Here is a 14,444-nt window from a genome sequence, read left to right on the forward strand (position 1 = left end):
CAGCAACCACCCCAAGAAGCGCACTAGATTGGCCTGAAGGACAGGGAAAGGCTGGAGAAATGGCAGCAGAGTAAGTGGGGTTGTGGGTATGTTTGAATGTGTGTAAATGTGTGCTGTGTGCATGTCTGTTCAGGAGTGTGGTGTGTAAGGGTATGCATAGGCATGTGTGGGCATGCACGTGCATGGTGCAGTGTGTGTATATGTATGTTGAGTGTATGATGTGTGTGAGATTGAAATGCACACACGCACATTTGCATGTGTGTATATGCACAAACATACGTGTGTATGTATACACACATGAGTGTTCAGGGCACGTTGAATGTGTGTGTGTGCAGTGCGTATACACGTGCATATGGCTGTGTGTGCATGCTGAGTGTGCACATGAGGCTATATATCAATATATGGCTATGTGTGTATGTGTGTGCATGTTGCTGAATGTGAGTATGTATATGTAAGCCAAGGTCTGAGAAGGGTTGGCAGGCTACTGAAGGTCTCACAGTTGGGGATTCTTCTATGACCACGAGACTTGGAGAATCCCATATGGAGCATGGGCATGCTCTGACTGACATTCTAAATTACACTGGCTTCGGCAGAGGAGGGGTCCTAACTGAGTTAGGTGTGGGTAGGTTAGGTCCTAAGGTGACCCAAAGAGACCAATGGTGAGGCCAAGTCAAATCAAAGACAACTCCACTTTTCACCTAAGTAGGTGGATGGAAGGGGTGCTTCTCTCACACAGATGAGAAGCACATGTCTGGAAACACACATTCAAGAGTCCAGAGCACAAATAGTGTGACTGATTTAGCCAGAGTCTGTATGCAGCCCAGACTGGGATGCTGAGCATGGGGCAGTGCTGAGTCGCTGGCCTCCATCATGATCAGCTCAGAGCCCTGTCCCAAGAGGTGAGATCAGCCTTCCACCTTAAGATGGTCCTGCTTCCTGGCTCAGCTAGAGCTGCCTAAAATCTTCTAAGGTGGAGAGCCTGCAGTCTGCTGCCAGGCCTCTCAATCAGATCAGTACAGGACAAATCCACAGGGCTGGGTGCCAAAAATGAAAATAAATTAGGGGCTACCTCTGAGACCCCTAACTTGGAGCTCCTAAACTGTGGCTCTTTTGAGTCCTTTGCCTCTTATTTTCCTTGGGGAAAGTGAGGCAGCATAGTATCTCCTACACCTATTCACAGCTACTCCTGCAACTTGTACAAATGCCAGGGAGGTCTCACTGCTCTATGTTGTACTGAAATCAAAATACTATGATGTATGTTAGAACTTAAGAACTTCACTTGCTTGTCATAATTAAACACCCAGTTTGCCCTGCTAGGTCAGAAGGAAAAGGAAGCCTTGAACTGCCGTGACCCCAGGGTCAATGCTTCTTTCTGGGAGGGGACCCTTGCTCACTGTCACACCCATCAGTGCAGCACAGGCCAGATGGATCACCATGGAAGCTCGAGACCCGACAAAAAATATCCCTGAAAAGTGAGAGCTGACTCCATCTGACAGATGAGGTTGTCCTTACCCTTGACAGTGAGAGCTGCAACCCATCCATGAGAGCTGACTTTGGATGAGCCTGCTAGAGCCTCACCACAGGCAAATGTTGGAAGAACAGTGAGGTGGCCTCTGAGAGTGACATGGTAGGGCTAGTGAGGGGACAGTGTCCTCCAAGGTCAGCCAGAGCAAGGCTGAGTCCAACTATGGCCCCAGAAGGAAGGGCTGGTTCTTCCTGAAGTCTTCTAAGTCCTGCATGCACTACTGGCACACCAAAGCCCAGCCCGTCTCCCAATACATGAAGTGACCCCAGGGAATTCAGTGCTTCCCACTCCCATAGGGCAGGTCCTGGGGAGATGCCCTCCACTAAATGTCAGAGGCCTGAGGGGCTGGGGTCTCCTGTCGGGTACCCCAGCCAGGGGCCTGGTGCTCACCTCTCGCAGGGGTATGATGAGGTGGCATGCATCCTCCTCCTTGCTGGCAAAGCAAATGTAGTTGCCAGAGATGAACATCTGGCCAGGGATGTGCAGTTTGTTGAAGGGGGTCCACAGGGTGCAGTCTGTGTGGCCATCTAGGCGCTCATCTTTCGGCAGCCGGAATGTGGCCCGGTAGCACTCATTCTTGGCCCGGGCGTCCAGGTCTCTACAGAAACCAAGGTAGGGGCTTTAGGGCCATTGTTTCCACCTCAGATTGGGGCTTTCTGGGGTCCTACTATGAGGAAGTTGTGCCCAATAATATGTGTGTTAAAAGGCCACGGGACATCCATTTGACCAGCATGAGTGGTCAGCAAACAGCATGTCCTTGAGACCACGGGCTATGGGATGACAGCTGGAGCTGATGAACTGTGACAGACTGAGGGTGGGTAGTGTGTGAGGCCCTATCCCACCCTCAATGCCTCTACCCAGGCCACTGTTTCTCGCTGGGAGGACAGAACCCCACCTAGGAACCACACAAGGACCTCTTCCTGACAGGTAGTATTGAGAGTAGTTAACACATGAGGTGCTTCTGCTGAATGGAAACTACTCACCCGTCCATATGAGATTGTAGCTGAGCACTCTGCTCCTCACCCCATGATAGCTCCGTCCTCATAAACACCTCTCCTTCCTTCCCTAGCCCCATGGGGGCTGTCACCTGTATGGGCTGCCTGTACTCTGAGCAGAGCCTGGTGGGCCCATCTTGATGGACATCAAAGACCCTCTATCTCAGTCCCATTTGCTTCCTTTCAGGAAGAGTCCAAAAGCCACTCTTATTCCCATCATAAATGATGTCTGTGGACAGCGTCTGGTCCTGAAGATATACTCCAGAAGCTGGGCTTGGGCTATGACCTCTAGGTAGAACCCAGGTAAAGGTCTAGTTGGGAGGAGGTCTCTGAGCACAGGTGTAGGACTCAGGTTTAGGGAACCACTGAGTTCCCAGCCAGCCTTGACTTTCCTGTGGAGCGACAATCAAGGAATGCAAACTGGAATGCTCTGGGGGCCCTCGCCACCATTATTCATTCCCCTGTCTGCTGATTCCCACAGAGGGCAGCACTGACAGGCCTGCATATGGCTTCCCCTTCCCTGCCTCCAGCTTCGCGTTAGCCCAAGAGGCCTGGGTCCCATAGCTACCAGGGGCCTATGGTACCACCATGAGAAGAGTGGTCAATCAGCGCAGGATGGAGGCTGGGTATCCTGGCATCATGGATGCAGTCTCTGGTGGTGTCCTGACCAATGTAGTGGGGAGGTCGGCTGGCAGCCAGCTGCTCAGTCACACCCTGGCTCCACTGCTCACTTGCTGAGGGGCCTTGAGTGTTTATTCATCTTCTCTGTGCCTCTGCTTCCTGTCCGAGACCATGGAGCATAAGAACACCTACCTCCACATCACAAGGCTGCAAGAAATAACATGGGATGCACTCCTCCATGTAAGTGGCAGGTAGTACAGGAACCTCTGAAAATCTCTTGGTGCTCTCCCTGTGTTCTGTACAACCACCCCTTTACCCGAGCTCCTTCCCACATGGGCAGCCCTCCTGCCCCAGGGCCACGCACCGCTTCAGTGCCGAGATGTTTCTGTGTGGCCGGGAAGGCCTAGGCAGCGCCTTGTCCTCCAGGAAGCCCTCACTGTCCAGCAGCTGCCGCATGGCCAAGTTGGCCAGTTGCCCCATGAGCTTGAAGGTCTCACCGATGTTGAGGAACATGGAGAAGAAGAGCTCCTGGTCCCGGGTGTCCACACGGATGCTCTCGGGGAAGAGCAGGGTGGCATTCTTCTCTAGCCGTGTGACGTCCACCCACTGCACCACCAGGCTCACTGGATGCCCACAGGGACAGACATACCACCAGGTCAAATGGGCTCTGACTCCTACCTGCTCCAGAGCCCACTAAGGGAACCACTTCTGAGGATGGCATTTACTGTGTGTTTGGCTGTGCTGGGAAATGCACTCTGAACATGCAGCAGGTGGCTGAGGTGGCACATGCCCAAGATACCAAAAAACCTAAGCTGCTTAGGGACAACTGTGCCCGTGAATACTTGACTTAAAAGAAAGAGGGCAAGCCTTATGCAGAAAGTCATTATGTGAAGGGCCAGGCTGTGACTATTGATTGGACAGGAGCACTGAGGTGGCATCGGTTTTAAGGGAGGCCCTCTGTGTGTGTGTGTGTGTGTGTGTGTGTGTGTGTGTGTGTGTGTGGGCAAGACTACCTGGGGGCTGACAGGAGAGCACTTAAGAATTTTGGTAGTCTAAAGAAGAAGTGAACTTTCTGTAGGTGAGGTCTGGGGGTAAAGGCAGAGGAACTGGCCACAACAGAACCAGTTAAGGGGCTGGGGGAAGGGGCCTAGCTCACCTTCCTTCCCCAGCAGGAAGGAATAGAAGCACAGGTGATTGACGGTCAGATAGAGCCAGCCTTGCCGGGGCACTCGGCCCTTCCAGTAGCTGCAGGAGTAGTAGTTGACCAGCTTCTCCCCCTCAGGCATCCCAAACTGTTTGCGCATCTTGAGCTCGGCCTCCTTGAATTTCCCAGGGTCCTCATCTCCCTGGGGTTGCAAGTTCTTGTTCTCTTCTGCAATGATGCCCTGAGAAGAACAAGAGGACTGGTTCCCAGAAGGTCTAGGGTTTCCCATGGTTGAGAGGGCGGGAGTGGGAGCAGAAAGGTACGGGGACTCAGACATTGAGACCTAGGACTCTTGTACAGTGGCCCAAGGGCCACAGGGATACAAAGACCCAGTCTGCTACTCTGGCCTGTGCAAGGTCATGGCACATGGTTGGACAAACTGCCAGCAACTCCCGAAACTATTATTACTATTGGCTTGGATTGGTAACTTTTAAAGAAACATTTTATACATATATAAAATTTAATATTATATATAATACATAAACATGGTAAAAAAAATGCTAGTAGAAAAGTACATTTGGTGAAAAGGGAGTGTCTCTCTCATGCTCTGTAGCCACTCTGCTGGTTTCCTCCCAGCCGACAACAATACTACTTTAAGCAAATATCTGCGGGTTTTCTCTTTTCCACTTTCTTAATCCATCTGGGATAAGCTATGGCACTATTTGGTAGAGTGCTTTTCTCACAATGGCCAGGCATCAAGAAGGTCTGTGTTTGATACCAACTCCTACCTTATCTACCAGGGGGCTCCTGTCTCTTGCCCCTGTTGACAGACAGCAATAGGGCCCACCTATCCAACTGCAAAGACCAGTGGCATGGGCCACCCAGCTCAGGGCCCATTAACTAGCTCCGGGTGTATCTATGCTGTGTCCTACCAGCATCTTCACTGGGCTCAGCCCCCAATCTCTTGATATAAAAGAGGTTCTTAGAACACTTGGCTCAAAAGGTACACAAGATTTTCTAGATGATTACCTGATAAACTAAGGAATTCAAGTCTAGTGCTTGGGCCCTATTCTGCTGTTTGTGCTGGACCTCCTCCATTCTTGGCCAAGAAGGGAAGTGAGAAGCCTGGGTGTGGACCCAATATGGGCTGTGTACTTTGATAGCCTCTCTCTGGCACTGTTGAAGGTGTGACATCAATACCTTCTGTCCCAAGCTGTCTCTGGTGCCTCCTGGATGTTCCTGTAGGAACTAGCTCTGTATCTGGGAAAAAGGCTCTAGCAAAGGGTCCTCCTTTGCTAAAGATTAGTCTTTGGCCGCCTTCTTTGGACCTCAATTCCATTAGGAAGTGACCCTGCCAATGCAAGTGCAAGGTGGGCCCTGGACATCTGCCCTGCCCCTGGCCACCTTCCTGGGTCTCAGCTGGCAGCCCCTGCTTCCCCACTCCCTCTAGTTGCATCTGGGAGATCCCCTAGGCAGGGAGCAGAAGGGCTCACATAATCTAGCCTGCATTCTCCACTGGTCTCTAAACAGCAGCATGGTCCCCACCAATGGGAATGAGTCAGCCTGGCTCCCAGAGGTGGGATTTTGTTGGGTGATAGAACCTGGCTGTAAAGACCACTGTGGAAGTTTTAAGTTATTGATTCAATTTCATTAATAGTTTTAGGCATATTTCAGTTCCCATGTCTTCCCGAGTCTCAGTTTAAGTTATAAAATGTGGTAGGCCAAATAATGCCCCTCCCAAAGATGTCCACACCCCCAATACCCAGAAGCTGGAATGTGACTTTGAAAAGCAACAGGGACATTGCAGATGTGATTAAATAAGGAATTTGCCATGGGGAGATGATCCTGGATTATGTAGGTGAGCCAAATTATAATCACAAAGGTCCTTTTAAAGGGCAAGGCAAAAGGATCAGAGTCATAAAAGGGATGAGATGACAGAGGGAGTGAGACTGACTCAGTGGTGCCATTAAGGATGAAGGACAGAGCCAAAGCCCAGAAAAGCAGATGGCCCGGGCCTCCCCGGTGGCGCAGCGGTTGAGCGCTAGGTTGTGAAGCTGCCTGCAGCCTCTGCAGCGCTGGTTCGATCCCCGGCTGCTCCCCGGCCACCGGAGGAGGGTCCCACATGGCGCACAGACCTCTCCTGCCGCCCGCTGCTCCCCTCAGCAGTGTACTTCGGTCCTTCTGCCTGCTCTGCTCCCCGCTCTGGCTCTGGTGAATTCTCTCACCCTCCCCCGCTTCTGAGGGTACCCAGTGCTTGAATGTATAAACAAATAAATAAATACATCTTTAAAAAAAAAAAAAAAAGCAGATGGCCCGTAAAAATTGTAAAAGGCAAGGAAATGGACTCTATGCTCAGGGCCTCTAGGAGGACAACATGATCAACACTTTAATTTTAGCACTTGAGACCCATTTTAGGTGTCTGACCTGTAAAACTGTCATATAATGAATTCATGTTGTTTGAAGATAACTTGTTACAGAAGCAACTGGAAATGAATATATAGTTCTAATAAAGTATTCATCTTGTCTAAAATCTTTAATTTACTGACAAAAACTATTTATGACATTCTACCTCTCTCACTTTTTTTTTTTAAAGATTTATTTATTTATGCATACAAGAGCTGGGGTACAGGCCAGAGATGCAGGGGGGTGAGAGGATTCACCAGAGACAGAGTGGGGAACAGAACGGCAGATTGACCAAAGTACACTGCTGAGGGGAGCAGCAGGCGAGACAGGAAAGGTCTGCTTCGCCCTGTGGGTTGCTCCCTGGCCGGCCATAGAACTTGTGCTGCAGAGGTTGCGGATTGCTTCACAGTGCGGGGCTCAACCCCTAGCACCACCCGGGAGGCTCCTCTCTCACTCTTTTTAAACTCTGTTTTTATAGGTGCTTCTTGTTTCATTCCCAACATTGTTTGTTTGGGGATTCTCTCTTTTGTTCTGGATAACTTTTGCCACACGTTTGTATATATTTTTTAGATCTCTTTTTGGATCTGTTGCTCTTCTCTATTGTTGCTTAACTTCTATAAAAGAAGTTGCTTAACTTCTTTCCTTTCTTATTGTCCTTATTTCTAATTTCTTGGTTTCTCGAGTTTTTCCTTACTTACTGAATTGGACACTTGGCTCATTAATTTCCATTCTTTCTTCTTTTCAAATTTTCTGTCCCTTCTCCTTTTATAAGATTTAAGATTAAAAATTTTCTTCTGTATACAGCTTTTGCTGTGTCCCATAAATTCTGATATATATAAGTATTCCAATTATTGTTTGTTTCTAAATATTTTCTAATTTCCATTTCTTCTTTGACCCATGAATCATATAGAACTTTATTTGTTTGGGCCTGGCATATAGGAAAGTATTCAATAATGTTGTTACTATTATTGTTATTGTTTTTATTATCCATCTTACATAGGAAAGTGGAGTCCTGCCTGGCTCTCTTTGCCTTTTTACCTGGTGTTATCAGGCAACATACCTTGAACTCCAAAGTACACAGAGAAGAGGTACTCTTGGTGTAGTCTGCCAGATCTAGAAAGTTCTGATGGACACTTCAGGCCCCACCCAGACTGGTGAGACCCTAGACCCTCACTGGGGAGGGAGTCAGAGTAGTCAGAGACCTCACAACCTTCCATGGGATGCTGCTGGCCGGATCCCTCCAGCACCTGCCCTGAATTACAAAGGCCTTGTGACTTCCCACAAGATGCCTGCAAGCATCTACACAGACTGATGAGACCCTGGACCCACTTCAGGGAATGGGCCAGAGTAGCCAGAAGTCTCATGATCTTCCATGAGTACCCGCCAGCAGTTTATCCAAATAGGTGAGAATCCTGATTAGTGAGGGTGGAGGGGCCATGCCCAGAGGACACCCCACATACAACAGTTGGGTTCTAAAGCTAATAATAGGCAGAAGGAAAACCCTAACATGGCAACATGAGTCTCCAAGTGAACAGTACAGCAGAGAGAGAGGACAAGTCCCCAGGACCCCAACTGATAGACATGGAAGCTACAGTCTCCTGTTTAGATATAGAGTTTAGAATTGCAATGATAAAGAAATTCAAAGAAATGGAAGAAAACTCAGAAAACGAATATCCTTAGAAATAAAATCAATGAACTGAAGCTCTAAGTAAGATAATAAAGGAGTTTCAGGATTTCAAGAGAAATACAGGCAATGAAAAACTCAGGAGAAAGTCTCAGAAGTAGAACAGATCAAGTGGAACTATGAACCAGTTTAACTGAATAAGCAAATGTACACAGAACCCAGGTAGAGAAGAAGAGAAATGAAATTTAAAAAATAAAGAAACACTACAAGAATTATCCTACTTGGGGCCTCCCTGGTGGCAGAGGGGTTAAAGTCTCAGTGCTATCAAGCTATTGCCAGCCACTATGGCCTGAGTTTGATCCCCAGCTAGGTAGCTGACCCACAGGGTGCAGCAGACCTCTCCTGTATAGTCCACTGCTCCCCTCAGCAATGTATTTCACTCGATCTGCCTGTTTTGCTCCCCACTCTGTCTCTGGTGAATCATCTCACCTCCTATGCCACTGGCCTACACCACAGTTCTTGTATGCATAAATAAACAAAAAATAAATCTTTAAAAAAAAAGACTGATCCAACTCCATGAGAAAAGGCAACATAAGATTAATAGGAATACCAGAGGTCAAGAGTGAGAAAAAGAACAGAAAATCTATTTAAAGAAATAATGAAAGAAAACTTCCAAACCTAGAGATGGAAATAAAGGTACAAATACAGGAAGCTAAAGGAATCCCAGCATAACTAGATAAAATGAGATTGTCAGTAAGACATGATAGTGAAATTTCTAAAAATTCAACACAAAGAAAGAATGCTTAAGTAGGCAAGGGGAGAGAAGCAGATAACACATAAAGGCACCCACATCAGGCTAGCATCAGACTTTTCTGAAGAAACACTATGAGCAAGGAGGGAATAGAACGGTGTATTCCGAATACTTAAAGGGAAGAACTGCCAGCCAAGAATTCTCTGTGTTGCAAGACTCTCCTTCACATACGATGAGAGAGTAAAGGCCTTTTCAGACATAGAGAAGCTCAAAGAGTTTGCAAACATTAATTAAATCACCCTCCCAAAGACACTGAAGGAGCTTACACACTGAAACCAAAGAACAACAGAAATGAAGAACTAAATAAGGAAATGGACCTATTAAATTAAGATTAAAATGGCAGCAGCAGACTACCACACATCAATAGTCACTTTAAATGTAAATGCACTGAACTCACCAATGAACAGACACAGAGTATCTAGTTGGGTCAGGAAACAGAATCCAAATTTTCTATCTGCAGGAGATATGCGCCTAACTCCAAAGATGAATACAGGCTCAAAGTACAGGATTGGAAAACAATCTTACAATCAAATGGCACTCTAAATAAGGCGAGGACAGTCATACCTATATCAGGCAAAATAGATTTCCACTTAAAAAAGGTAACAAGAGACAAGGAGGGACACTACATAATGACAAAGGGGAACAATACCTCAGAAGACATAACACTTATCAATACATATGCGCCAAGTGAAAGAGCACCAAAATATATTAGGCTATGACTACAAACTCTGAAAATAAGCATTGGAAAAAACACATTTGTGGTAGCAAATTTCAACACCTCACTCTCACTGATGGACAGATCAACCAGACAGAAAATAAACACGGATATAATAACTTTAAATAGAGAATTAGACCTCTTGAACCTCACAGACATATACAGGGCACTGCACACCCCCAAAAGGAGAATACACATTATTTTCTCAAGCACAGAAGGCATATTCTCCAAAATAGAACACATTATGGGATACAAAATAAATATTAATAATTTCATGAAGATTGAAATTATACCCAGCATCTCCTCAGACCATAAAGGTATCAAGCTGGGAATCAATCAAAAGAAAGCAAGGAAATCATTTTAATACATGGAGACTGAACAACACACTACTGAAAGACCACTGGGTTAATGAGGAAATCAAAGGAGAAACTTAAAAACATACCTTGAGACAAAACCAAGCACATGACCATCCAAAACTTACGGAATGCAGCAAAAGCAATACTAAGAGAGAAATACAGCAATGCAGGTCCACATCAAGAAATAAGAAAGAGCCCAAACAACTTTCTTTTTCAGCTTGAGGAATCAGAAAAATAAGAACAAACAAATCCAAAAGCCAACAGAACAGAAATAATACAAATCAAAGCAGAAGTAAATGAAATAGAAATTAAAAAGATAGTCCAAACGATCAATGAACCCAAAAGTTGGTTCTTTGAAAAAAATAAACAAAATAGACAAACCTGTAGCAAGGCTCACCAAGAAAACAATCAGGAAATCTCAAAGAGATAAAAAATGAAAGTAGAGAAATCACAACAGATGCTGCAGAAATTCAGAGGATAATTAGAGACTATTACAAACACTTATATGCAAACAAATTCAATAACCTAGAAGAGATAGACAAATTCTTAGAATTATACAATCATCGAAGACTGAACAGAGAATAGAAAATCTGAACAAACCAATCACAAGCAAGGAAATTGAAACAGTAATCAAAAAACAAGAGTCCACAACCAGATGATTTCACAAGTAAATTCTACCAAACCTTCAAAGACGAACTAATGCCTATCTTGCTGAAGGTCCTCCAAGAAATCAAAAAAGAAGGAATACTTCCAAATACTTTATATGAGGCCAAAAATATTCTAAATACTAAAACCAAGCAAAGACAACACAAAAAAGAAAATTACAGACCAATATTCTTAATGAGCACAGCTGCAAAAGTCCTAATAAAATCTTAGCAAACCAAATCCCAACATGCATTAATATGATCATATACCATGACCAAGAAGGATTCATACCAGGAACATAAGGATGGTTCAACATCCAAAAATTTATCAATATAATTCACCACATCAACAAAACAAAATTTAAAAACCATATGACCGTATCAACAGATGATGGAAAAGCAGTTGATAATATCCAACATTTATTTATTGAAAACCCTCAAAAAACTGGGGATAAACAGAATGTATCTTAATATAATAAAAACCATTTCCAACAAACATATGGCAAGCATCATTCACAATGGTGACAAACTAAAAGCTTTCCCACCAAGACCTGGTACAAGACAAGAATGTCCACTCTCACCACTGCTATTCAACATAGTCTTGGAAGTTCTAGCTAGAGCAATTAGACAAGAGAATGATATACACATTGGGAAAGAAGAAGTAAAGCTATCATTATTTGCAGATGACTTGATAATATATGTAGAGAACCTTCAAGACACCATGGAAAAAGTAACTGAAACTATCAGTTTAGCAAAGTGGCAGGGTATAAAAATCAACACACAGAAATCAGTTGTCTTGCTATTATACAATGAGACAGAAGAGGAAGAAATTAAGAAAGTGATACCATTTAAAATTACATCAGAAAAATTAAATACTTAAGTGTAAACCTAACAAATGAGGTAGAAGATCAACATGAAGAAAACTCTAAGACGTTATTGAAAGAAACAGAAAAAGACACAAAGAAATAAAAAAAATTCCTTGCTCATGGATTAGAAAAATCAACATTGTCAAAATGGCCAAAAGCAATATACAGATTCAATGCAATCCATAAAAATATCAATGGCATATTTTAAAGAACTGGAGAAAATGTTACTGAAATTCGTATAGAATTACAAAAGACCCTGAATAGCAATAGCAATCTTGACAAAGGAAGAGAATGGAGGTTTCACATTTCCAGACCTCAACCTATCCTATAAAGTCACAATTATTAAAATAGTCTAGCACTGGAACAAAACCAGACACAAACCACTGGAATAGAACTGAGAGTCTAGAAGTAAACCCACATATATATGGAAAGCTAATCTATGATAAAGGAGCCAAAAACATACACTGGAACAAGGATAGCCTCTTCAATAAATGATGCTGGGAAAACTGGAGAGCTGCATGCAAAAGAATGAAACTAGACCACCATCTCATACCATACACCAAAATCAACTCAAAATGGATCAAAGACTTGGATGTAAAATCTGAAACCATAAAATACATAGAAGAAAACACAAGCAAAACATTTCATGACATATGCTTTAGATCACCTTTAGGTATTTGTCCCCAACAGCAAGGAAAACAGTGCAGTATATAAACAGCTGGGACTATTTCAAACTGAAAACTTCTGTACAGCAAAAGAAACCATAATTACAATGAAGACACCCTATTGAGTGGGAGAAAATATTTGCACACCATACAGCTGACAAAGGACTGATATAAAAGACAAAAAAATAACTCATAAAATGCTACAAAAACAAAACAAATAACCCAATCAAAAAATGGGCAAAGGAACAAAACAGACACCTCTCCAAAGAAGACATTAAAATGGCCAGCAGGCACATAAAGAAATGTTCATAATCACTAATAATTAGTGAAATGCAAATCATACCTCTGATAATGGTTCATATTGGAAAGACTAGAAACAAGCGCTGGTGAGGATGTGGAGGGAATACTATACTGCTGGTGGGAATGCAAACTGATCCAGCCCTTATGGAGAGCAGTATTATGGAGGTATCTCAAAACATTAAATATGGATCTGTCATTTAATGCAGTAGTTCTACACCTAGACACCTACTCCAAAAATTCAAAAACACTAATTTGAAAGGAAACTTGCACTTTCATGTTTATTGCAGCAATATATACTATAGCTAAACTATGGGAACAACTAAAGTACCCTAGAACAGATGAGTGGATCAAGAAGATGTGTTAATCCATACACAATGGAATACCACTCAGCGATCAAAAAAGATAAACTCATGCCATTTGTGGTAACATGAATGGAGCTTGAAGGGATAATGCTAAGTGAAATAAGTCAGCAGAAGAAAGAGAAATACTGGATGGTGCCACTAATATGTGGAATATAAAGTAACTAAATTAATAGTTATATAAAGACAAGCTGAAAAAGTAAGCCCTAACTGCTGACTGAAGAATTGAGACACCAGGGGCAAGGAGTGGAGGAGGCAAGAACAACTGCTGCGCTTGCAAGACCCAATCCGCGCTCTCATTCTGCAGAGGAGAGGAGAGCAGCTTCCCTTCGGACCAGGGGCCTGGGAGGCAATGTCTTTAATCCTTTTGCTGACAGTGTTGCAGGGAATATCCTGACATGTCATTCTGCACACATGAATACTATGTAGGGTATAGTCCAAGGGATGGAATTGTAGGGTCAAAGGGTCTGTACATTTATCAGTATTATAACAGAAACATGCTTCAAACTATTCTGTAATTTGCAGTCCCTTCCTATGTGAGTCAAGCAACTTGCCATTCCTGCTATGTACCTGCATATTTACTGCAAGGCCCTGAGGCAACCAAAGATAGGCTGCCAGAGGATGAGCTTAAGTAGCCTGCTGATGATTATGAATGGGAAAAAAACTAAGAAAGAGAAGATCCAAAAATACTATTTTGCTTAATTATCTATTTCCCTAAAATTGGGACCTCCCTGATGGTACAGGAAATGGGAGACAGCCTCACAATCTAATCACCCCGTCTAGGGCTTATAAGGTCTGGAGGTAAAAGTCCCCTTTCTTTAAATTTGTTCTGTTTTTCTCTCCTAAATGTAGACTCTACATTTAGAATGCACCAGAATGACCAGACAAGAGAGACCACTAGTCTATGTATGGGCCTTAGTGTGCAAATATTAGTTTATCTTTTCTCTTGCTAATCTCTCTTGTGTCAATTTTATTATGTTCGAGCTTGTGACCTAGAAGGGCAGAGGAACAATAGTTTGCCCTCCAGCAGCCCTTTGCAGGGAGTGGAAACACCAAGATGAGTTCAGTGAGACTCCAGTGGCTAGCCAGGGAAGACAGGGCCTTCAGAGGCAATGAGTTCAATTGCCCTTTCAACACCAAGAGGGTGGGAGCGCACACTTTGTTTCCGCCTCTGCAAAGTGGGGATAAGACCTACAAAGTGCTGTTTGAAAATTAAGAAAGATGACATAACGTGACCACTGTCACCCCAGAGAAGGGCATGAGAACCGGCAGACGGGGATCCTTACATGTATCTTGCCCTTGACGAAGGTGGTGATATCTTCCTCATTGTCAAATATAGACAGTGTCTGCAGTAAGTTATTTTCCAGCCATTCCCAGTGTTTTGTGATTTCTCTGCGAGAAGAACCTAGGCAAACA

The 14,444-nt window shown here is 44.1% G+C and overlaps 1 protein-coding gene across 2 annotated transcripts in view; it reads right to left on the reverse strand.

Annotated features, from left to right (window-relative positions):
- TBC1D9B (TBC1 domain family member 9B) overlaps positions 1-14,444 on the reverse strand; it is a 47,954-nt gene that overhangs the window by 24,252 nt on the left and 9,258 nt on the right. For both annotated transcript variants that reach the window (XM_037501214.2, XM_037501213.2), the window contains exons 3-6: positions 14,315-14,433; positions 4,298-4,526; positions 3,506-3,764; positions 1,916-2,123 (exon numbers count right to left, since the gene is read on the reverse strand). In XM_037501214.2, the coding sequence (XP_037357111.1) occupies positions 1,916-2,123; positions 3,506-3,764; positions 4,298-4,526; positions 14,315-14,433 (815 nt within the window). The remainder of the gene's footprint in view (positions 1-1,915; positions 2,124-3,505; positions 3,765-4,297; positions 4,527-14,314; positions 14,434-14,444) is intronic.

The sequence above is a fragment of the Talpa occidentalis genome, unplaced genomic scaffold, assembly GCF_014898055.3.
Source record: "Talpa occidentalis isolate TD23 unplaced genomic scaffold, MPIMG_talOcc4v2.1 talOcc4.9, whole genome shotgun sequence".
In the NCBI taxonomy this organism is placed as follows: domain Eukaryota; kingdom Metazoa; phylum Chordata; class Mammalia; order Eulipotyphla; family Talpidae; genus Talpa; species Talpa occidentalis.